Source organism: Perca fluviatilis, chromosome 18 (genome assembly GCF_010015445.1).
Source record: "Perca fluviatilis chromosome 18, GENO_Pfluv_1.0, whole genome shotgun sequence".
Lineage (NCBI taxonomy): Eukaryota > Metazoa > Chordata > Actinopteri > Perciformes > Percidae > Perca > Perca fluviatilis.
This window is the reverse complement of record NC_053129.1, coordinates 21,251,221-21,274,326: the sequence shown is the minus strand read 5'-3', so window position 1 is coordinate 21,274,326 and position 23,106 is coordinate 21,251,221. Positions and strand designations below refer to the sequence as shown.

The 23,106-nt window shown below is 41.0% G+C and overlaps 2 protein-coding genes across 4 annotated transcripts; one reads left to right on the top strand and one right to left on the bottom strand.

Annotated features, from left to right (window-relative positions):
* Nucleotides 1–558: 558 nt before the first annotated feature.
* On the top strand, nucleotides 559–5,631 carry cep57l1 (centrosomal protein 57, like 1). Of its 2 annotated transcripts, XM_039782904.1 has the most exons (12): nucleotides 559–789; nucleotides 1,501–1,669; nucleotides 1,776–1,964; nucleotides 2,057–2,178; nucleotides 2,358–2,471; nucleotides 2,567–2,644; nucleotides 2,820–2,909; nucleotides 2,996–3,070; nucleotides 3,156–3,418; nucleotides 3,502–3,646; nucleotides 3,820–3,934; nucleotides 5,367–5,631. In XM_039782904.1, exons 1-12 carry the CDS (start codon nucleotides 769–771, stop codon nucleotides 5,378–5,380), a joined length of 1,395 nt encoding a protein of 464 aa, XP_039638838.1. In that variant the 5' UTR covers nucleotides 559–768; the 3' UTR covers nucleotides 5,381–5,631. The 2 variants fall into 2 exon arrangements, with proteins under 2 accessions (XP_039638838.1, XP_039638837.1); XM_039782903.1 differs by lacking the exon at nucleotides 5,367–5,631 and having other exon boundaries at nucleotides 3,820–4,391.
* Nucleotides 5,632–7,753: 2,122 nt separating this feature from the next.
* cd164 (CD164 molecule, sialomucin) lies at nucleotides 7,754–22,347 on the bottom strand. Of its 2 annotated transcripts, XM_039781536.1 has the most exons (6): nucleotides 22,092–22,345; nucleotides 21,294–21,365; nucleotides 15,701–15,766; nucleotides 15,255–15,338; nucleotides 11,860–11,940; nucleotides 7,754–11,746 (listed from the first exon to the last, which is right to left on the bottom strand). In XM_039781536.1, exons 1-6 carry the CDS (start codon nucleotides 22,159–22,161, stop codon nucleotides 11,574–11,576), a joined length of 546 nt encoding a protein of 181 aa, XP_039637470.1. In that variant the 5' UTR covers nucleotides 22,162–22,345; the 3' UTR covers nucleotides 7,754–11,573. The 2 variants fall into 2 exon arrangements, with proteins under 2 accessions (XP_039637470.1, XP_039637471.1); XM_039781537.1 differs by lacking the exon at nucleotides 15,255–15,338 and having other exon boundaries at nucleotides 22,092–22,347.
* Between the last annotated feature and the right edge of the window lie 759 nt (nucleotides 22,348–23,106).

Genomic DNA, 23,106 nt, shown 5'->3' with positions numbered 1-23,106 from the left:
TTTACTTTCTTTCAGTGCAGCACACCTGCCACACTGTAGGTATGTTGCCTTTAGCTGCAGCAGGCTATTTGCATACTGCTGTGCAAATGTTTACAGGCTGATTGATTGATTTACTGGCTAAAGACACTTTACTAACCCCTAAGTGATCAAAAAAATGGCATCATCTGTGTTTTGTTGTTGTTGAAAGTGGGCATATCACAGCATAATATATACTCCAACTTCCCATGTTGCAGAACAAGTGGTTCTTTCTTTAATCACATCAAGTCACGTCAAGGCTAGCTACTACTGATGTTTTATATATATATATATATATATGGAGATGTGTGTGGTTAATTCAAGAAAAGTGGTCACAGGGTGTATAATTCTTTTGTAATCTGGATGTTATTAATTTACAATATTTCAACATTTTAATTTTATCTTGCTAAAATGTGTGTGTAGGCCTAGATTGTTTTTGGCTACTATTCTGATCAATTTCGCTTTTTCCTTCTATCTAAAGTATATAAAAGCATATATATTGAGCATACATTATTAATACATTGGTAAGTCTGGAACAATATGGAGGGGGAGGAGGAAACAGTGCGCAGGCGGAACCACTGTGATGAGAGCGGCGATGGCGAAGAGGAGGGAAATTTAAAAAGGCCGGACTGGTAACAGGCTTGAAGAAATCAGTTAGCTGTGCTGACGTTATCTTAAAACACAAGCAGCCTCAGAATATTACATACAAACATATGATTCGTTTCGAAACGAGTATCAACCTCAGCATCACAAATGGAGACTTATTACGATCAGGTAATGTTCGCAAATCAGCCGTTAGTTACGAATGTACAACACGTAGCTAAGCTTTAGCAATGTTTACTTTCGCTAAATTGTCGTTAGCTGCTAACTAGCTAGGTTATCTGCAGCTGCTTTTCTACTGGTTTTGTTACGCCCGTTTATCTACAGTAACTTACGCGAGGACGGTTGCAAAAGGCGTTACTACTTTATGCTAAGATAACTAATTACGTCAACGTTATTTGTAACGTTAAACAAAACGGGTTGTTTTCGATTGCGTAACGTTAGCCATTTTTAAATTACTAAAGCTTTAAGGAGCAAAACGGTGGGCTTGTTTGGAAAACAGCCTTTTTGATGCAGAAAGCTGGTGTAACGTTACAGTAGTTGATCGTCAGATATTTTACCAATAGCAATGTTGATCAGTTACCGTTAGTAATTTAGCGTTAAGTCTTTTACACAGGAAACCTACTGAACTTGTCTGCTAACGTTACCAGCTCCACAAATGTAGCTAAGAATTGTAAATTGAATATATTTATTATATTGGTATTGGGCTAGTCAAACAAAACAACCCAACCAAGACCTCACCATGGGCTGTGGGGACGTTTTTCTTATTAATATATTTTTTTAACTGTATCGACTAAACAATTAATCGATAATACTCATGAGTTGCAACCTTACAGTGTCTAAAAACAAAATTCAATTAAAGCAACCATCTCTTTTTGTCGGTAGACTTTAGACTCACCCTCCAAAAACAGCTACATTGGGAGCTATTACCAGCCTCCAGACCGGATAGCAATAGCAAGACAGCTGGAGTTCTCTGCTCACTCATACATCAGCATGGAGCCGCGGATGACCAGCCCTCGGGCGTCTCAAACCAAACTTAATATTGACAGCACAGGTATGCACCCATGATGTCCAGCTTCTTGTCTTACATAATGTTTTTTATGGCCACCTTCTGCTGGAATTATTAGGTATGCCTTTCTGTTCTTTTAACTCCTCTTCAGCTGTTGTTGATGCACTGAAGACCCTCCAGGAGAAAATCAGACGATTGGAGCTGGAAAGGAAGCAAGCAGAGAAGAGCTATAGTCAGTTTTCCCATGATGCTCAGAGGCATCAACAGGTCACCGCATCTTACACGGTGCCCAGTCAACCAGCTGCCAGCCTGCCTGAGACAGATAAGCCTAGCAGGAAAGGTATGTGATGAAGTGTCCAAAGGGAGAAGCCAATGCAAAAGTCTTTTCTGTAGATGTCTTTTTGATTGTTGTATCTGTGTTTATGATAACAGAGCTGGACTCAAAGCTGCAGTCTGCAGAGTCTCGCTGTAAGGTTCTTGAGAAGCAGCTGGACTACATGAGGAAGATGGTTGAAAATGCTAAGAAGGAGAGGAAAGCCCTCATGGAGAATCAGGTAGTCCAAAAGGCTACAAACTGAAAGAAACTAAATTCATTTAGACTATAGGCCTAATATGATATAGAGAAATTATTTTCTGGGAAACATTCCATTACTTCCTAGTTTTGGAGGTACTGTAAGTGGCATACATGCATGTTACTAAACTGCAATATAATCTCTGTTTACCTCCCCACTAGGCTTCACTACAGAAACAGCAGCCAAGTAGCTCTAACACCCAACCTCAGCAGGAGAAGCTGGAGAAACTTGAATCAGAGTGTCTCAAATTGAGTAGGACTCAAACTCTGGCAGAGGTAATTTACTATAAATTAATTTAACTTAAGTCTAAACACTAATCATCTTCACAAGCTGAATGATAAGATTATTTCAAATGCAATTTTGCTTTCAGACAAAACTTGCCATTCTGGAGCAAAAACTACTGAAAGAAGAGCATGAGCGTAAACTTGTGCAGGAGAAAGCAGAAGAGGTCAGTCCATACACACTTCACTGTTTTGGATCAGCTCAACAATGACACAATAATCCATATTTTCACTTTGTATTTAATCAAAATAAAAAATAGGTTACATAAAACTCAATGTCTAATTATGGTAAAATGCCAAAAAAGACAGACTTTAACCATGCTATTATTGCCATGTCCACAGCTGCAGAAGGAGTTGGAAATCAACTTTCAATTGTCGGGGCCAACTACTGAAGAAACAAAGCCAAAGAAGAAAACTAAAAAGACCACCAAGGTGTTTTTCTTACTGATTAAGCTAATTAACTGCCTGTGGTTAGTGGATGAGTGATGATGAGTTGATAACTGCATCTTCTACCTCAGAAAACCTCCAGACAGAATGAGGTGGCATCACCAAGCGGCCCAAGGCACACAAAAATGCCCTTTGTTGCAGGAACGGTAAGTCAGCACTAACTCTCAAAACATGTATTATTAACTCTTTCCCCTTTTGTTGATTCCTTTTGATTTTCCCTACCTGTCACAGTCGACAAGCCCGAGCCATTCGGTCCACGCTAACATACAAGGTATACTTCACATGATGAAGCACCATCAGCCCCAGCTGTGTGAACGAGTGAGCGCTCTGCACAGGTCTGGTTGTGCAGCCAAGAAAAGCCTCCAAAAGGACTTTTCTCCATCTTCCACCACTTTTCACAACCCTGACAGGGAGCCCGACCGAGCAGATCAGTCACTGGGCTCGCTGTCGGACCTGCTCTTGGCTCTGCAGGATGAGCTAGGACAAATGAGCTTGTGAGTAAGCTTTTTCTATTGTTTTGTATGACTTTTGTTTTACACATTTAGTAATCTGTGTGTGTGTGTGTATTTTTTTTCAGTGAACATCAAGAGTTGGCGCATCAGATAGATGCAACCCAACATCTCGAGCAGAGGCGGGATCTGCAGAGAGAACTGAAGAGGTTGGTCGCCAGGATGGAGGAGAAGGGAGCTCAGATCACTAAGCTCCGCAAACACCAGCAGACGGTATGTGAACCATCGCTCAGTACAATGCAGAGGCAGGCTTTGTAGATGTGTGAAAGTGTTGTATGTCAACAGAAATGTAAGTATGTCCAGTGTCTGTTTGTAGTGTCAGTTAATCTCCATCCCTAATTGTATAGGTAGGTGTCTTATGTTTTCTGTCTTCGGCTCTTGCACAGGTCCATAAATGGACCCAGAGTCAGCCGTGTGCTGAGGAACACACAGCCAAGAAGTTGAGCGGGATCGAGCCACCTGTTCCCTCTCTTGTTAAGGCTAAGAAGAAAGGAAAGAAAGGTGGGATTACTCACAACAACCTGCAGCTTCTTAGAGAGACCCAGAAATTCAGAAACAGCCTAAAACAGGACGACCTCTCCTGGGAAACATGAGGTACTCTGAAAGACCTTTCTGTGTGCAGGCTTTGATGCTACAGCTGGTTGAACCACAAGACTCCTCTTGCTTCCTGGCAGCCTGTTTTTTCCTTCTCTTCAAATGGCCTCTGGGACATTTTCAGTAACAATTATAAAGAGGGAATAAAGTGTTTTTGTGTTTCACACAGGACTTGATTATGTGTTACTCATAAAACCTCTTAAGCAATGGGTGATTGACTTTAAATCTTGCACATAGAGGGTTATTATAGGTAGAGGGTGTATAGTGTATGAATCGTGACCTTAACCTGTCTCGTCTGAAATTTAAGCTGGAGTAATCTATTTTTAATATTTTTTTATTTTTAATAAAGCTTATTTTCATTACATATTGTAAATACATTTTTTTCTTCACATTTTACTTCTGCCAACACAAATGTTTTTCTCTGTCATTGACTCCATACTGAGAACCACTAGGTGGCAGTGCTCATCCTATGTCTATTTTACAAATGTGAAGGCTTTTACCCCACACACCATACAGTTGCATGTATAATAATAGGACATAACTTTATAATGTTGCATGCAGCATCAAGCTCCTACTGTCTGTCTGTATTAGAGATGGTCCAAATGCTTTGTGAACTCTGTTACAGCAGCTGGCTGGACAGCTGAGTAAATGTAGCCCTGACCACAGGACAAACGGATGTGGTTTTCATCGCTGTGCATAAGTAGGAGGAACGGCTTTTTGCCAAAGCACTTTGCTATTTTACACTGCCAAAAGACCTCAATTCTCTTTAAATTCAACTATGATAGCTATTACTCTTCTTCATTTTAGGCGGGTCAGATGACAGGACACATTTCTCGCATGGATGAGGCTTTTTATTTTTTTTGCTCTTTTTTTTATTCCAGTCAGCCACCTTTTTATGGGATGAATAACCATATGTGAAACTGCCTCATAACATTCTTGCATTATCGGGTCTCAGTTAACATTTTTATTGTCTCATTAGGTCACATTTTTGATGCACAAGAAGCATTTTTGACCTTAAAAGCTAATCTCAGTCACTCCCTATAGCACCAACTCTACAGTGATTGTTTGCACAGAAATGGTTGCGATTAAAAACTAAAATTAAAACTGCAACATCCCAAACTGCCCTGTTCTGGGTCATGGGAGTCGAAAACAGCTGATTGTTATCCGCCCTCTGCATTCAGCCTTTCCAGTCTATTATCTAGCTAAAATTGCTTGGTCCTGGTATTCTTGGCATGACTCTGAGTTCACGACATGGTTGAATGGATTGAGGTGGCATATGAGAGAGAGAGAGAGAGAGAAACTAAACCTATTGCATTGTTTCTATGTGCTCCCATATTAGATTACGGAGCATGACTGGACACGGCAATCAGGTTAACTGAGGCAAGTCAAGACTCCTCCATGCCCACATACAACATCTCTCCTGACCCTGCAGCTCTGATACCTTGTGACAGCACACCCACCTTTTTGCCTGGTGTTGAATAGCAGCGGTGTGTTCGGAGAACAGTGTACGTAGGAGGGGTGGGGAAATGTGAGTCTGTGTAAAGGGTTTTGTTGTGGATGTGTGAAAGGATTGCCTATAAAGAGCTATCATCATATAACTATAACGATATGTCGACACATTCATTTGCCCACAGTAATTCTTTGAGGTGTTTACATGAAGAAAAATAGAAAAGTAACATTCTCAGTGTGAATACAAGTTTATTGGTTATTAAAATGTTGGCTGACTGAAGGATTTTCCACCTTAGTGAAAGACCCCATAAGAGATGTTCTTGATAGAGCAGCACAAGCTTTTCTCTCTCTGTCCATTAACAGCAGATACTGTGAACTAGGGTTGCAGATTGTTTTTAATGAACACATGAGAGAAATAATGGTGTGGTTGTCCAAAAAAGCATTCTCTCCGGAAACTCTCTTTGGTTCTAGGAAACTGGGCCACTGGAAGCTTAGCACAAACATACTGTATTGTACTGAACTATACGGACCTATTAGTTTGTGTATGGCCAAAGGGAGGCACTCATGTCACCATCTTCCCTCTATATTTTCAGGTAGAGCAGCACAACCTTTTTGGGCTTGTGACCCCTTAAAATGAAGCAATGTCTACTTGTCACCCTTCATCACAAGTTATGGCGTTGTGTGAGGGATTTGTAGAGCCCTAAAGCGGTGAAAGGCATATTTATTATATATTTGCATATCTAACAAATACAGTTTTTCTGTCTTATCCCTTCAGTCATCTAGTGACCCCTCAGATTTATTTTGGGGGCCCATGGAGTGTCACAAACCCACGGTTGCGAACCACTACACTAGATCATCAGATGGAGATGGTGGGTATTGATGGATTTGGGGTGGATACAGCATGTACATCAGAAATATATGTCAAAAACAATCTGATGGGCACCTGGGTAGCTCACCTGGTAGAGCACATGCCCATATATAGAGGTTTACTCCTCGACACAGTGGCCGCAGGTTTGACTCCAACCTGCGGCCCTTTGCTGCACGTCATTCCCTCTCTCTGTCCCCTTTCATGTCTAAGCGGTGCTATAAAAATAAAAGCCTAAAATGCCCAAAAATAATCTTATAAAGAAAAAGAATCAGATAATACCTGTAAATTATATTTGCGTTTCCAATAGACCTCAAGCATATTGAACAAACACACTCAGGCAGAGGAGCAGGTGAAGCAGAAAATGGGGTGAAACCATATAAAATAGAATGAGTGTAGAACAGAAATTGAACTATTTGCCATGGTCATTTGACTAGTTTAAATGAAAATGGCACTTATCACTGTGTATTGACCCTAGAAAACAAATGAGTTCACCTGCTGGTTGAGGTTAGGCACTGACCTGGAGTGGTTAGGGTTAGGATAGCCCACTGGTCAGGGGATAGGACCTGAACATGTGAGCATGGACGCCTGGCCAATCCTAGCGCTTGAGTGCTATGCAGGGCTTGTCTTGCCAAGTAAAGCAGTGGGATTCATAATAACGAGGCAACAGTACATATAAAGATGCCCGGCACTCTGACCATCCTGCTTTGTTGATTTGAATGGGAATGTCTGTTCTCTCATTTCATTTATATGGGTGAAACAAAGTCCCTTAGCCAGCTCAAGATATTAAAAGAATAAATGGTCAGTTTATAAATAGTTTGACATTTTGGTAAATAGGCTCATTTGCTTTCTTGCCAGAGTTAAATGAGATACCACTCTGTATGCTAAATATGAAGCTACCAGCAGCCATTTAACTTAGCCTAGCATAACGAATGGAAACACCTAGCTGGCGGTGTATATATCTATGGCTGGCGGTAAGCCTGGTCCTGTCCAAAAGTAACTAAATACACCTAGAAATGTATTTACTGCCAAATCCAGATTACATGGCTAAATGCTGAATTTGGAGAAAATGTTTAGATACTGTAAATATGATTTGATGAAATGGTTTTGTTCAGCTCTGCTTTTCTTCTGTAACAAGAGAACTTGTAGCGTTAGCCACACACACACACACACACACACACACACACACACACACACACACACACACACACACACACGGCAAGACAAAGCAAAGCCTGAACTTGATACCTTTTGTTGTCTAGGCAACTAGCTGTTCAATTGTAACCATGGCAATGGAGCCCGAGAGCTGAGATCTGGCTGTGTGTATCATCGTCCCACTTGTGATTTGTCATGTAAATTACCAGCTCCAAGAAACGTCAGCACTGCTGCCCAATGAAAGGTAAATACAGTGATTTGTTTAACAATATTCAAACTTTATTGGCTTTACACCGTGAAACTAAAGGCAACACTAGAAAACAAGGCACAAAATAAAAAGGTTTGAGAGAGAAAAATAAGCACAAAACATTTCAGGAGGCTTTGTGGCACCTGCAAGTGTCTAAGTACGTACGTACGTGTACGTGTGTGTGTGTGTGTGTGTGTGTGTGTGTGTGTGTGTGTGTGTGTGTGTGTGTCAGAGCTGAGGTCTGTGCTGGAAAGCGAGGAACTGTTGGTGAATGTGGCTGCCACCATCAACAACCTGTCTTTCTACCAGGAGGAAAGCTCTGTACTCAGACAACTCACCATCGCAAGTGTGTCAAAGTGGGGTGGCAGCAAAGCCAGAAAAAAAATATCGTACCTACGAGCCTGATGGCCTCTAACACAAAAGGTTAAAAAAATATGGCACTACAACATAGAAATAATGCTGGGGAAAAGGAGGGAATCAAAAAGGTTTTTACTCTTGGAAATGAACACTGCAAGGCTGAAAACTAACAAGAGTCCTCCATGCAAATTTAAAATCCTATTGGACAGAAAACAAGTCATTCAATGCAACACTGCAAAATTACAACCAAAGTGGACTTAAAGTCATCCAATAACTGTTTACATTATGGAGGAAATGTTGCAGTAAAGAACACTAGGGATATGTGGCTGTGGTTACAACATAACTGGTAAGTTATTCTATTACAATGTGATGGTGAGAAGTTGTCCAGGCTACATCCAGTTGAAAACTGTGCCATTCATTTGCTGGTTATAGCCATTTCACCAGCATTTAAACCACTATAATTCTATTGTGTGATTGGTTGAAATGTAGGCACTTAAATGCTAATGAAATGTACAACATAGCATCTAACAAACACAATTTTCAAACAAAAGCAGGTTAATATTTGCCTGGACAGCTTGTCACTAGCAAATGCTCTGTGGGTTTGATCAAGAAGTTAAGGCTGAGAATGACAAAAAAAAAAGACATTAAAAGTAGAATACCATACAGAAAACCACTTTGCAGGGGTCTGAAAGTGCTGAGTCACATTGAAATTGAATAGGTGTGGCATATCGTTGCATAAACTACAACTATATATGGATTAACTGAATAAGGCACTTTTCCTTAAGAGGTGCACGGACTGAGTAAGTAACTTGTAGGAGAAGCTGCAGAGAGGCAACACAATGGGCATCTATTGGTATCAACACCACGATGTCAACACGGGATGCTGTGTTCTTAAGGAATGCAGCTAACATGACGAAAGCAGAGAGCACTCTGACTGGATTCAATGGTTACACAGCATGCCACTCAACAGCTGTGAATAAAACTCAAATATTTCTCAAAATTTGGGCGAAGGCTCTCCGCATGCAGAGAATGCACAAATGAATGCAGCTAAGGCAAAACTCTGGAGCCTTCTCGCCATAGTTGGGTCTTTGGGTTGTAGCCTAATGCCACCAGGTGACTAGGTTAAAAGGCGTGTTTATGGTAAGCAGCAGGAAATGTGTAATCCTAAATTATGAAAGCCAAAGCAAAAAGAAGAAAAAACCTCTGCACTCATGAATTTCTTACTGTTCGTGGTCATAAAAACAAGATTATTCATCCATTATCTAGTAAATATTCAAGACTGAGTATTTATACAAGCATCAGATTATTATTTTTTTTGGCTGAACCATGAAAACATTTACAAAGACAAAAGTTACAAAACAAAGCTTGTCAATGCAATGCTCAATTTCCATGCCAAAACTGAGGACTTTGGCTCAATGCACACAGTTTCAAGGCATTCTTTCAACTGGCATATGGGCTAATTACAAATAATCAAGTGGTTTTTAAGTGTCTAAATCCTTAGCATATGCAATGGGAGGAAAAATCACAACTCCAAGCATCCAGCATGCAATAAGAAAAAAAAGGCATTTAACAAAACATCGTTGACACCGAACAAGCCGCTACAAGCAAAACGTACTGATAAACACTCCTTCATTTAGCCTTTCGTCAAGTCAAAACCTAGAAGATGAAGAAAACCGGATATGGCTATGTACAGGAAGGACAAAATGGAAAAAGAAATAACATCACACAGTTAGCAGCAAGCTAATTAGAGAACTTGACGTGAGCTCTAGCACAGCCGCTTCGTTGTTGCAGTTCCACACTTCATTCACAATCCTCTCATTTACACGTCAGTCAGAAATCAGAGGAGCAATGCTCATTTGACCAAACCAGCACTCAAACAGTCCTAACATTTTTAACTCAATGCACTCTCCCCAATACTCAGTTTTTAAATTAAGCCCAATATTTTGCCATTTTTTTTTAAAGTTACATTCCCTGATTTATAGCACCTAAAAGCAGTCCAAAATGTCCTGCCAGCTCATTGTTTTTATAATTCAACACAATTTACAACTGAGTTCTGAAACATAAATAGTGAGGTGAGAGGAAATTTTGGGGGTTGTGTTGGGCGCTACAAAAGGGAGAGCCACTTTAAATTATTCCTTTTATACAAAGTTACCAGTGAGAAGACCTCTACTTATAGGGAAAACTTCAATATTGACTGATCAAGGCCCAACTATCTACTGTATTTTTCACAATAAAAGGCTATTCAGTCCAGCTGGGATACTACGGTTCTCACCAATATCAGCACTGCGATACCGTTACTTTCTTACAAACAAACTAATGATAACACTTGGGCCTCAACTAGGAAGAAAAAGACTCATCCTCTTCCGTTTCACCATTCTCTCTTTAAGTCAAACTGGACATTAAAGGCACTTCACTGCTATCACTGTCCACATCAAGAAAGTGCATGTCATTTTCTTTTCTATCCCCCCACATTCTCTATATTATACATTATTAAAACAATTGAATTATTAATATTTTTGAAATATTCTACAATCTTTCATTTTCACCCACAGGCCTTTTTTTGACTTCCTCAGATAAATGGGTGGCAAATGGCCAGCTGATCAAATGAACTTGATACTGTATTTTATTTATTGCATTTAGCTGCTCTAATAGGAGTTTATTTTTTACAACTAGTATCGATTAAAGGATTTCCCCAGGGAAGTCAACAGCAGAAATCGCACCGCACTGCCAAGGGAGACACCAAAAATGGCTTCTTTTTTTTTCAAGTCTGACATCAGATGATTGGGCATTGCTTTTATTCCCTCGTAAGTAACCCCACCACTTTTACATAATCTATGAACACATATACATGGTACAGCTGCATGGGGGAAGAGGGAACCTGCCCACGATTGAACAGGCTAAAAGCAATACTGAATCATCAGCCATCATGTTTAAGAATAGCTTTGAACTCAAACAGTGTTTCCAAATCAAAACAATGATGTAAATGCTACCAGTTTGCAGCTGTACTACTCCCAAGTAACAACAGGAACGCTACTTTGTGTACATGACTAATTCCTAAACTCTCATGTGGTGTATTTAATTGAGCAAGCCACGAGGAGAGGGGCTGTAAATAACACGTTCCACCTCAATTCGCAGCGTTTTTTTGCAAAATGACTATGATGGAGGTGGGAGTAGCTTCCAGATGATTTAATACATATGCTCAAGGCTTAAAATGCCATATTACAGGAGATCTGCTTAGTTGTTCTAGTGGAATTATCATGCACAACAGGCGTGTGTGCCTAATACAGACTTCAACTGCAGGGCTAATGCAGGTCTAAACCACAAGTGGCACAAACATCAAAGATCTAGAAAACCTGCATGAAAACAGTGTTTGAGTCCGTCGTGATGAGTGTGTGCCGAGTGGGGAGTCCTCTCTGGAAGGTTCTAGTTGGTGGGGATAGGTTGAGTGATGTGGATCAAAAAGTTTGGCTGCTTCAAAGGGTGTGGTAGTTGCGGTCCTTGGACTTGCAGAACTTGTAGAGGAAGAAGATCACGGCCTGCAGGCCCAAGACCAGCACTATTCCACCAATGAAGCTTGCAGCGTCGAAGGTGTTCTTCTGAGGGGCAGGAGAAGGGGAAGTTGGTGTGGTACTTGTGCTGTTTCCAGCTGTGACAAAAGGCAGAGGAAAAGGAAAATGGAGATACATTATTCTTGTTTATGTACATGGCAGGGCAGATTAAAAATGTTCTTGCTCCATCACAATGTCAGGTTTACAGTACCTGAAGTAGAGGATGGAGCCGTAGAGACGGAGCTGTTTCCACTAGGAGTGGGGACAGCGGTGGGAATAATAGTTGAATTGCCTGTAGTAGGGTCACAGTAGGAACACGTCGATTAGCCTTTACACTGGTTAACTTGTAATCCCTATGTTGTGTTCACACCGTCTGCACAAATTTGTTTCATGTCGCATTACTTGCACAAGTTTTATTGCTTGAGTTAAAATATTTTAACTCACGCGGATTGAGAATGACCAAAATTTTGCATGTTCGTGTAGCGCCATTTGCATAATTTGCTTCGCCCACCTTAAATTTGCTTCATCTTCATCTATTCGTGCTTTTGCATTGTATTTGTATGTTATTGCAGCACACAATTCGCACAAAACGCGGACTGCGTGAACACACTTTCAAGATTTCAGTCCTGGTTGATTTGCAGACCCCTGCACTTAATCATGGCATCAGTGGCCACAAGTGTGGTTTAATACTAAAGCAAACATTCCTTGAGCAGATACTTTGTCAGGAATACAGATACTGGTGTGTCAGTTTACAGTACAGCCAAAGAAACAGGTTTTAATAAAGAAGTCGGTTTGAGGTGTGCAGCCTGTTGCCTGTCTTCATCTAAAAGCTCACTGTGGCTGCTCCCTCTTGTTTCATTAGTCCCTTGCCAAAAGAAAAAAAAATATCCACCTGCTTTACAATAAAAGCCTCCCTGTGTTTGAGGTATTTTAATGTGAAGCAGCAGCAGCAGTAGAAAGTGTTGGGTTTGCATTAACAGTAACTGAACAGTAAACAGTGAGGCTGTTTCAGTGAGTTGAAATTAAAACATTAACGCTGGATTACATGCTGCATCGGTTCCTGTGAATCCCTCGGAGACTCCGCTACTAACAATGAAAACTATATGGAGAGGTAATTACTGAATGGCTCCTGCTGAAAAACAAATACTGTAGTGTCAAAAACAGGGTTTGATATCATGAAATTCTTAAAGATTACAACTTTAAAAAGGTCCAGTGTGTAACGTTTGTATTTGTTCATTATTAAAATCTGTATTGCCCTTCACAAACTTGTCCTTTTTCATGAATATTTACCACCACCATCAATTCCAAGTATTCCTATTTGCTTGAAATTTTACATTTGCGCTCGCATGAACTGGGGTAGACGCTCCATATTCATGCACCATCTTGAAATCCGTTAGCCGGTAAGGGACATACAGGCTATACTGCTCTGCCTTTCGCGTTTTCGACTCACAGCTGCTGCTAATGGGTATCGTCGCTTCCTGGCCTGAGCAAGTTTGAAGAAGGAAACATGGAGGACCACACATATTCAAAATCCAGATTTCAGGAACAGGAGTCTTCTTCTTTGCCCAGAATAAGAAAACCAATATTGAAAAGAGCAAGAGACTGGTGTCATCAGAAAAAAAAAAAGAATGAACATTGGAGCTGCTTTGGACGCACACACCAAATCCCAACTAGTTAATTATCCTCCGGACCGCTGCAGCCTCCTTTTCTTTCTCTCTCCTTTCCGTCGGGTTGCGTGCGTGCCGGCTCGTGGTGTGAAGCGCGCGTCCGCGCTACTCTCCGTCATGCACTCCAACAACCACGGCTGATAGACGGCCTTTTGTACACCTTAGCTTTTTGAAGCGTGAAGGCTACCCTAGCTGCAGTACGTACTTTGAACTGCGTGGCGAGAGAGAGTTGATTGCGATATGTGATCTCGCTAGATGGGAGAAATTCCTACACATTGGACCTTTAAGAGATCTCATTGAAACTATTAACTGTTGTCCGCAAGGCCAGATGAAAACTCAAAAACGAAGAAATATCAGAATCCATGTCATTTCTTGCTTAACAACATATATAGCGTTGTCAGTATTAACAAGATAACCATATAATCACCTAGATAGATGTGTTTTGAAAAGCAAACTATATCATTGCTTAGAGTGTGTGTTGAAACCCCCCCCCCAAAAAATAACATATCTTGCTTATATATTAAATCTGTCTTTTGCTTACATACTGATCTGTTTTTGCATTTTAGGACAGAAAGAGCTTTCTTTAAGAAACTGTAAGGTGTAGGAAAGTACCTAGACAGATAAGAAGGGCACAGGCAGGAGCTGCGGCCTTGATGGGTGCATGCATCTGTGTGTGTGCGTCCTGAAGGCACATGTGTGGCCATACACAGCACACGAGCTGTAGAGTTCATTAAGTTCATTACTGTGCGTTTTTTGTGAAGTGTTTCCTATATTACCTTACTAGGACAAGGAAGTACATAAAGTACATCCCTTTGGATAACTTTGGGAGGAGTAAAATGTTTTTTGTGTATAAATATGAGTGTTTTTGCTAAAAAGGTCTCTTCTCTCTTAGTTTTTACCCAGACGCTCTCTTCGTTGCGTTGTGGGGAAGATTTATTTACCCTCTTCGACATCGAAGAAGGAGATTACCTGCTCGTTTATGAGTGTGGGAGAGACAGGGCCAGGAGGAAAAGAGAAGCAGCCTTAAATACCTCTGTTAGAGCGGAGGTTTTATCTTTATTCTTAGTTTTAGTTTTATTTTGTAGAGGACCACTTGCTTTTAATTTCTGCTTTTGTCACAAAATAATAAAAATCACCTGAGTCTGATTTTAGACTAGGGGAGCCAATCTTTGCCAGTTCTTTATTTTCTCTGGGATCGTACCGCCCGCTGTCAAGCGGGTGGGGTTTCCTACACGGGGTTAAGCGACTCCTCTTTACCCCCCGTCGCATAGAGTTGCCTCCGGCGGGATCGACATTGGACACGCAGACCTCCTGTTATCTCCTAGTGGGAGTGCATTTCCCTATCCGCGCGGCCTGGTCAGAGCCTCTGAGCATCCCCCTCTCTCAGTCCGGCGACCAAGAAGGGCAAGGCGGGCGTCCTTGAGAAGGAAGGGACCTCCGTGACCCTGGGAGGACGGCTGACAGACCGCAAGTACTAAAGAAAAATCATTGGTTTTAAAGATCCCCTCGGGCAGTGCTTGTCATATACAGGGGGATAAGAGCCCGTGTTTCTGGGGACGTCTGGTGTAGTGTGTATCTAACCTCTTGTCTCGCCTTCGGGTTCCCTGATCCGGGCGAGGGCTTCTCAGACGGAGGGGCGTGTGTGTCTCTATAAACTAAATTAATCAGGGAAGCGCCAAAAGCAACTCCTTTTTAGTATAGGTCAAAACATCCGCCCCGCTGACGGGCAACTGGCGTTCGTCCGTACGGCAAAAGAGGGCACTAGTAGGACCGGGGGTTTGCTGAGGGGAAGGCAATAAAAAGGGGTTGGCTCGGCCGCAGCGAGCGACGCGACGCCTCAGCGAACTGCCACACCGGTCGACATAACAAGACCACTTCAAACCTTATATGCTGGACAACACAGACTAAGCAGTAGCTGAGGTTTTTCAGGACTGGTTACCTGGGGTGGGTTGAAGGCTGCTGCCGTTAGTGGAGGTGCTGGGGACAACAGTGGTAGGGGAGACTGTAGAGGGAAGGGGTGGAGCTGTGGGAACGACAGGGAACGAACATCAAGACAGGGCGAAAGGGGGAAAGCAGAAGAGAGACAACGCAAACAACAATGGCCACACACAACACTCTCTCATCATATCTCTTGGGCAGGTGAGATTGAGGTTTTATACCTAGCCAAGTCTTTTGGACGGAAACAAAGGCGACAGAGACAAAGTGCTGAGACTGATCATTAACTGACACCTCAGCTAGAGCATAGCTAAACCCAAACAGAATCTGCAGATTATTTCATGTGTTTCTTTGTATACAAATATGGAGTCTAATGGTCTAAAAGAACATGTCAATATAAAATGTTAATTCCCGGCCTGATATTTAGAACCACTAGGCTGTTTGACTTACCTGTGCAGCTTGCATTGGTGCAGGTCTCATTTTCTGCCAGAGAGTAGTTGCGACAGCCAAAAGTTGCTGAAAGAGACAGGAGCATCATTCATTAAATGCCTGGTTTGTCCTTTATATGAATGAAGTTTGACCAAGCAGTCAGAGTAGATTTTAGTGTCTTATGTTGGCAAGAGCAAAAAGCACTTCAATCCTGAGCATGTTATTTTTGAGGTGAGAATGGCAATAATTATTTATCGCTCACTGAAGTCTCATAACAGCCTCATTATCCAGCTCACAAAGAAGAATAATCACCAATGTTACTGCATGTTTCCAGAACATAATGGCCTACAGTCTCTCAAGTTTTTTTTTTTTTTTCCATAGAGCACACGCTGAATCTGATGATCTATCTCACACTTGTTCTGCGCATACAAATAGTTAAGCAACATGATCTGCAGTGGGGGAATTCTCTTATCTCGTCTTTTACACAGCAAGGTCAGAGCATTTGCTCACACAGGCCCACATCCTGCTGTCCCCATCATACCACTTGATTATTTCACGTTGGGTATGTCTGAAACCTGTTCTGTATGCATTCGTTTTTCATTTTTACCACACCAGCAGTCTATCTGGCAATATAAGATTATGACTCAGCGCATCATTTATTTATAACTAAAATAGTCACCAATAAGAAAAAAAAAGTAACTTAAAATCAGTATTTAGATCACGTACTAAAGTAAAAATAGCAATACAACAATGTAAAAATACTCCATTACAAGTAAAAGCATGCATTACCAGCAAAATATACTTAAAGCATCAAAAGTAAAAGTATTTAATATGCAACAGAAGAGCCCATGTCAGATTTATATTACTATAGGAATCTAATTAAATATGTTTTTTATAAAGTGTTTATCTGCCAAGTAACTAATAAATAAAAATGTCAAATAAATGTATTTTCTGTCTGTAATATATATATATATATATATATATATGTACTTTATAATAATTGTTTTTGCGTACAAAACGTAAGTAAAAAAAAAACATTTTTTTGGGCATTTTAGAACTTTATTTGGGTAGGACAGCTTAGCCTTGAAAGGGGAATGACGTGCAGCAAAGGGCCGCAGGTCGGAGTCGAACCCGCGGCCGCTGCATCGAGAAGTGAACCTCTATATATGGGCGCCTGCTCTACCAGGTGAGCTAACCAGGCACCCAACTTAAGTAAGTAAATTTTTTTAAAGTTTCATTCCATCACTGTTTAAGACTGAAGACATTTGTATTTGTTTTTGTTTGCTGACTCATAGTTTGATCATCTAGGTGTATTCGCTTATATTGGAAAATCAGATTACTAATTAACCAGGACAGAAAGGGACTCTGACCTGCCATGAAGTCTTGCCTGTCCAAAATACTTTACAAGAAGTCAAGATAGAAATGTAGCATTGATTTAGTGATTTACCTAAGAAACTAAATTTTACTAATTTACAGACATGATTAACTAAAGCAATATCAAATTCCATAAATTAAACAACCATCACAGACATTTCTATCAATTTATGCTAGTTTCCTTTAATGGTACAACTCGGCCGGTGCCACAGTGAGGAAACCATGAGTCACGACGGACGACACCTTGTGACTATAGATTCTTTTCACACCCAGTTCTACTTTATGGTGTTCACTTTACTGCTACTGTACAAGCTAAACACGTCAGAAACTATTTTGAGAAATTAGTTTTTTCAAGCAAAATGCCCCAGAAAAATGTGGTTCTAGCTTCTCAATGTTATGAGTAGATGCTTTTCTTTGTCCTACATGATACTAAATTAAATATGTTTTGGGCTGTTTTGAATTTTTTTTGTATCTGACAGTCCCCTTGTGATTTGTCTGTTTGAAATTGGAATATGTATTTTCACTGTTATAAACTAAAAACCATAATTTAAAAACCTTACTTATGGGCACCTGGGTAGCTCACCTGGTAGAGCAGGTGCCCATATATAGAGGTTTACTCCTCGACGCAGTGGCCGCCGGTTCGACTCTGTCACGCCCCCTTTCGTGTCTTCTATAAATAAAGGCTTAAAAATGCCCAACAACTTACTTATTCCATTAGATACTAGCTGCTAAACAATGCTTTGATTTTTAGGATCCAACCTACTGGACATGGATACAGTAACAGTGTACAATTATCCAGCATGGCCGCACTTTGCCTTCACTTGTCCCAGTCCTCTCTGAAATGCCATTTTAAAACTAATTGTCTCAAGTGATACAGAAGTTGAAAACATGTTTCCCATAAAGCTTTAATAATGGTTTAATATAGGGATGGGGGAGGCTATTAAAAAGGCATTTAACCTTGTCTTTGTGTTGATATATAAACAAATGCTCTTGAATTTCTTTATATGAGCATATGGGGGCATTATTGTCCTGAAATACAGGAACATCATAAAGGGAACTGTGTCTACTCAATGTTTTACACCTGGTGCTGTAAAACGCCTTCCTACACCTTCCTAGCTTGTAATACTATAATCCACAGCAACCAAACCTAACGACTCCCAACAGATGGCTGCCCATAAATTACAGATAAAGCAACAGCTTTAACAGTAAGGCTGCAGCCATTGTTGAAAGCATCTTTTGGCTTTCTCCAAATAGGGTCAAAAATGACTCACCACCCTGTCTTACATACTCCACAGCTCACAAGGCTACATTTTGTATCAGGTTATGGATCCCTGTACACTGGCCTTGGAGACAAGCAACTACCAAATGGCCCTTCCTGTTGTAATTATTAGTTTGTGCGTCGATCTCTTGAAGATAATAGCAGGGCCGGCATGTGTGCGCGCGTGGGAAGTGTGTGGTAGAGCGAGTGCGAGAGGGACAGCGATTAGCTTCAGAGCGAATACTGACAGAGTCATAGTGGGAGAAACAAAGTGTCAAGTAATTTCATGTTGGCTGCATTATTTTTGTATGTGTGATCTGACACTGTGATCCATGTATGTCAAAGCATGGGGAAGGAATTTGATTTTTGTTCACTCTCCATTAGGAGAGGTCTGAGGGCTGTTATCTCGCAGGCAGCTGTGAAAGGTAGGACTGACTCTCACCCCTTTTTCAAAATGGTGACATCATCATCACCACGAGGTACATCCACAGCTTACTCAAGCTAGAGTTGCGAGTGAAAGCCTCACATCTTACCACAGAAAACTCTTGGTTAGAAGCACTCGACAAGCTTTGTCACAGACTACGGCCTGTACTTAGAGGCGCTACCGAGCTTGCGTGTACACGTGTAAAGTTTTTAAGCGTTTAAACACTGGGCTGCAGGGAAATGCGGCTCTGACGCCAAAGGCTTGTTTACACAAATTCCCTTAACCAAAGATAAATCTAGCAATGAGAATGTGGTAGGTTTTAGCCTGCTGCAGTAGTGTGGTTATGCTGTGGGTCAGCAAAGCCATCTTGACTGGCCAGAGCTGACTTTCTGTTTTTTTTGCTGAGTTCATATGAAATGCATAATCCATTTTTGGGATTTATCTATAAAGATTTGACTTGCTTGTATCCTGTGTAGTAGGCTGGTGTGAGTGGACAATGACTACAGACTCAATATAAGGAGCAGATCTCGATGTCTGTGGGTGGTGGGTTTGTTATTTCCTCATGAGTCATGTGTATGTAGTAATACAACAAGCTTAACTAGCCTGTCTCCCTTGGCTCTGAGAAGACGTACATAACTGTCATCTCACCTGTCCTGTTTAAACCACTTAAGGAATCATTAAGAAATGTATCATTAGGAGGAACATTTAACAGAGACAAAGCAGAAAGAGGGTGTGGATCACCAAATCTCTATACACTCTTTTCTGGAAAGAATCAAAGCTCCTCATTGGGAAAGTTGTTAAACAGGTTAACTCCCATGACACCTAAAATACCTTGTGCTTGTCCTACTTACGTTAACTATTGTAGGAGCTTGGCTTAATGGTTTTGTAATACACTAGAATATATAATGTATACAAAAGTCTGTATTAAAACTATATATTTTTGTTCTCGCTTAAAATTGTAGGCAGGCTACTTAGTAGGCCAAACCTCCGGGACCTCTTGACCTCGGACCCTTACTGTCATCAGGTCATCTGCTAGCTGCTATCATCCTCGTCTTTCCTGCCGCCACGGCATCACTATTTTATGAATAAAACATGGCGGAGAAACGTAAAAGTGCTGATAACTCCTCTGTATACAAAAAGAAAGTAAGGCTCTATTTTGAGAGTTACCTCAACTTTGGTTTTGGGTGGGGGCGCTCAGCTTTTCTTAGACATGAGTAGGGGGGGCGCCAAGGAAAAACGGTTGGGAACCACTGTGCTAGACCAACTAATAATACAGTTGAGATTACACAAGTTATCTTCCATTCTTTGCGCCTAATGACAACTGAAATGTACGACGAGATCATGGTACACCCTGTTCTGAAAGCATAAATTATGAGAACAAAAAGGCGCATGAAACTGATCTTTTATCCTATCTGCACACTCTTTCCTCTAACTCGTGCCGTTATCCTCTCCTTCCTTCTGTTCCCCAGCGTGAGGATATTGCAGATTTCCTGCCACACATCCCCTCGCTTCCTCTCCTGTTCATCTTCTTCACAATCACTAGAGACCTGCGTGTGTCTGTCTGACTACACACACAGAACTCCCGCCAACATTGGAGTACGGCCCTCGAGGGCGATATGGTCAATAATGAGAAATACTCAAGAGGAATTTTTTTCACCCACAAGGTTCAGGTTTTAGCCAGAGGTCTACTGTAGCATTTACCTTACAATAAACTTAGCCAGAATTGTGCTTTCAAGCCAGTAAGCACAAGGGTTTATCACATAATCGTATTCATATCTGCGGAATGAAAAAGTGCGAGAAACCTACAATTTTAAAATACTTTTGACACTTTACCGATAAAACCTGCAACCTCATTTCCTGACACTGATAACAACAAGCTCCTCTTCTCTCCTACTTAAACCACAAACCGTACAGGGAGCACATAGCGAGCGGAAAGCCGTTGGTTGACTCAGGAAACAATCTCTCATGCAGTTTTGTTATGGCAACTCCTTTTTACTGAGTGATGCATATTTCTAAAATGCAACCAGTGGACTTCCTAATTAGGTTGAATAATACCACTGCAGCATTTTTTTCCGCATCCTCCACTCTACAGTGCAGAAGTCAGAGAGTTCTCATACTCGGAGCCCTCATGTTTAGACAGACATTACCATTAACATAATGAAATTACAGGATGGCAAAAAAGAGATGTAGTCAAAGGGCAGCAAAACCACAATCAGTAAACGTCAGTCAATAAAATGTCCAAAAGACAATGTCCTCTCAATTCTCTATGATGAATTTATTGTGGTAAAAAAATAGGGAGTCTATGCAATCACCAAGATAGAGCAGTGTGCCAGATCCATAGCCTTTCCTGGTGTTGCCAGATGATTACGATACAGCTCAGGCTTTAGGGAAATTGGAATGACATCACCTAAAAGTCAGCATCCACTGCCATACATTCTCTCCATACCATAGGAATCATGTGTCCAATCAGTTCAGCTGTCTGGACAATTTATGACACACAAAGACGAACCTGTGCCTCTGGATCCACAACCTGCCACACATTTAGGACAGATACTCACATTCTGTGCAGTTAACCCACAGGCAGCCGCTAGTGGTTTCACATGAAGCACAGGACAGAGAGGAACAATTATCTGCAAAGAAGTCATAAATCAGATTTAGTTGTGGTAGTTTTCAAGAAAGGTAACGTCCTGCAAGTGATAGAAAATGAAACGGGTCTAACTTACAATTACAATGTCAAATATTTTAGCACAAACAAAGCAGGGTATTACAATGTTATGAATTGTATTACAATGTTATGAATTGTATTACAATGTTATGAATTGTATTACAATGTTATGAATTGTATTACAATGTTATGAATTGTATTACAATGTTATGAATTGTAAAATGTGACACAGCGAGGCAAAGTGTAAGTGGTTACATAACAAGCTGATCTGGTTCCTGATCAACTGGATGTACAATTAGAATTACACCAGGCTCCATGATTCAGCCTTTTGCCCTCTGATAATCGACATTATGAGAGGTATATTGCAGTTACACCATTTAAATTTAATTTCAGGTCACATATCTTTCCAGCAGGCTAAAGCGTTAGCTGGTCCTGACAACTTCAGCGTGGAAATAAAACCGACAAGTTGTCAAAAGGATATTTTGTATATATATTTTTGTAAATAAAAAAGGGATGAGTGACAACTGTCAAACTAAGAAGCTATGTGTCTAATGGACGCTGTATTGACCAAAAATGGAGGCATAGAGGTAGACTAAAATCAGTTTACTGGTAGATGTCTTCACCGAGCTAAGGAGGGACAAGGCTGGTTGTAGCTAGCCGCTAGCTCAGCAGTGAGAGGTTGCAAACTTACCTGAGTCTGTTGCGGCAGATGCGCCAATCAGAGCCAGAACTACAGTGAAAAACACCACCTTCAAGTACATGACTGCGGCCAACTTATTGCTCTTTCTGTTCCGACAGGGAAAACGTATCTGCTGAGAAACGTCGAGAATAAGACTTCAGAGATTTCACAGCTTCCTCCCCGTTTTGCGTCTGGTCGCTGCTATGCTGCTGTTGTTGCTCGCTAGCTCGCTACTTCCTACTAGACAGGTCATGTGGCACTTTTTACTGGGAGGAGAAGTGTACGCGAACTGTTACCACGTCAAAGGCAAGGAGAGGCGTTCCTTCATGTTATCATTAAACAAACTGCGAGGTGTCGCTTCTGTTTGGCTAAGGGAGATGTCGCTCAAAAATACCTGATAAAAAATACACCTGTGACGCAAAACATTGAATATTATTACGCTAAAAATAACCTCTCACAGTCACATCCATGGCATGGTTGACTAAATATAGGGCCCTGGGGCACAAATGCACCGTGGCCCCCTGGCACCTACTGCCCACCACCCAAAGTACACTTTTAGGGAACATTTTTAGGGAATACAATTTACACAGTATCAAGTGAAATAATGTCAGGAGTGTCCTATGTTAGCCTGCTTAGCACACCTGAATAGTCTCCAATTGGTTTTTATAGAATAAATGAAGTGAAACAAAATAGCAATTCAATCTGATATCCTATCTCTAGAGCCCCTTTGCCACTGGACAAAAAAACCCGCTAACATCTTGCTTTTGTCTGCAGTGGAAAGGTTCAAATCTGTAAAATCTCTGCAAAAAAACAAGAACAAACTCTGCAGTATCACAGGTATTTAACAATAAAAGGAAGAAGCCTGAAGAGGATTTGAAGATTGCTCCATTGACTTTTGACTTTTGATATTTCAATGTTTTTTGTAGCTAAATGTATGCAGAAGTTAGAGGCAACCAAAGAAAGTTGAAGAATAAAGAATCGGATAACAATACTGTAAATGCTGCTGAATCAGCATTCACACAAAAAT

Bases quoted from the DNA above. Each gene is read 5' to 3' on its own strand.
- cep57l1 (XM_039782903.1), top strand. From the start codon at position 769: ATGGAGACTTATTACGATCAG. The intron at 1,670-1,775 runs GTATGCACCCAT...ACTCCTCTTCAG, and splicing joins ACTTAATATTGACAGCACAG to CTGTTGTTGATGCACTGAAG. The intron at 2,179-2,357 runs GTAGTCCAAAAG...CCTCCCCACTAG, and splicing joins AAGCCCTCATGGAGAATCAG to GCTTCACTACAGAAACAGCA.
- cd164 (XM_039781536.1), bottom strand. From the start codon at position 22,161: ATGTACTTGAAGGTGGTGTTTTTCACTGTAGTTCTGGCTCTGATTGGC. The intron at 11,941-15,254 runs GTAACCAGTCCT...ACCCTACTACAG, and splicing joins CAGCCTTCAACCCACCCCAG to GCAATTCAACTATTATTCCC. The intron at 11,747-11,859 runs GTACTGTAAACC...CTTTTGTCACAG, and splicing joins GGCTCCATCCTCTACTTCAG to CTGGAAACAGCACAAGTACC.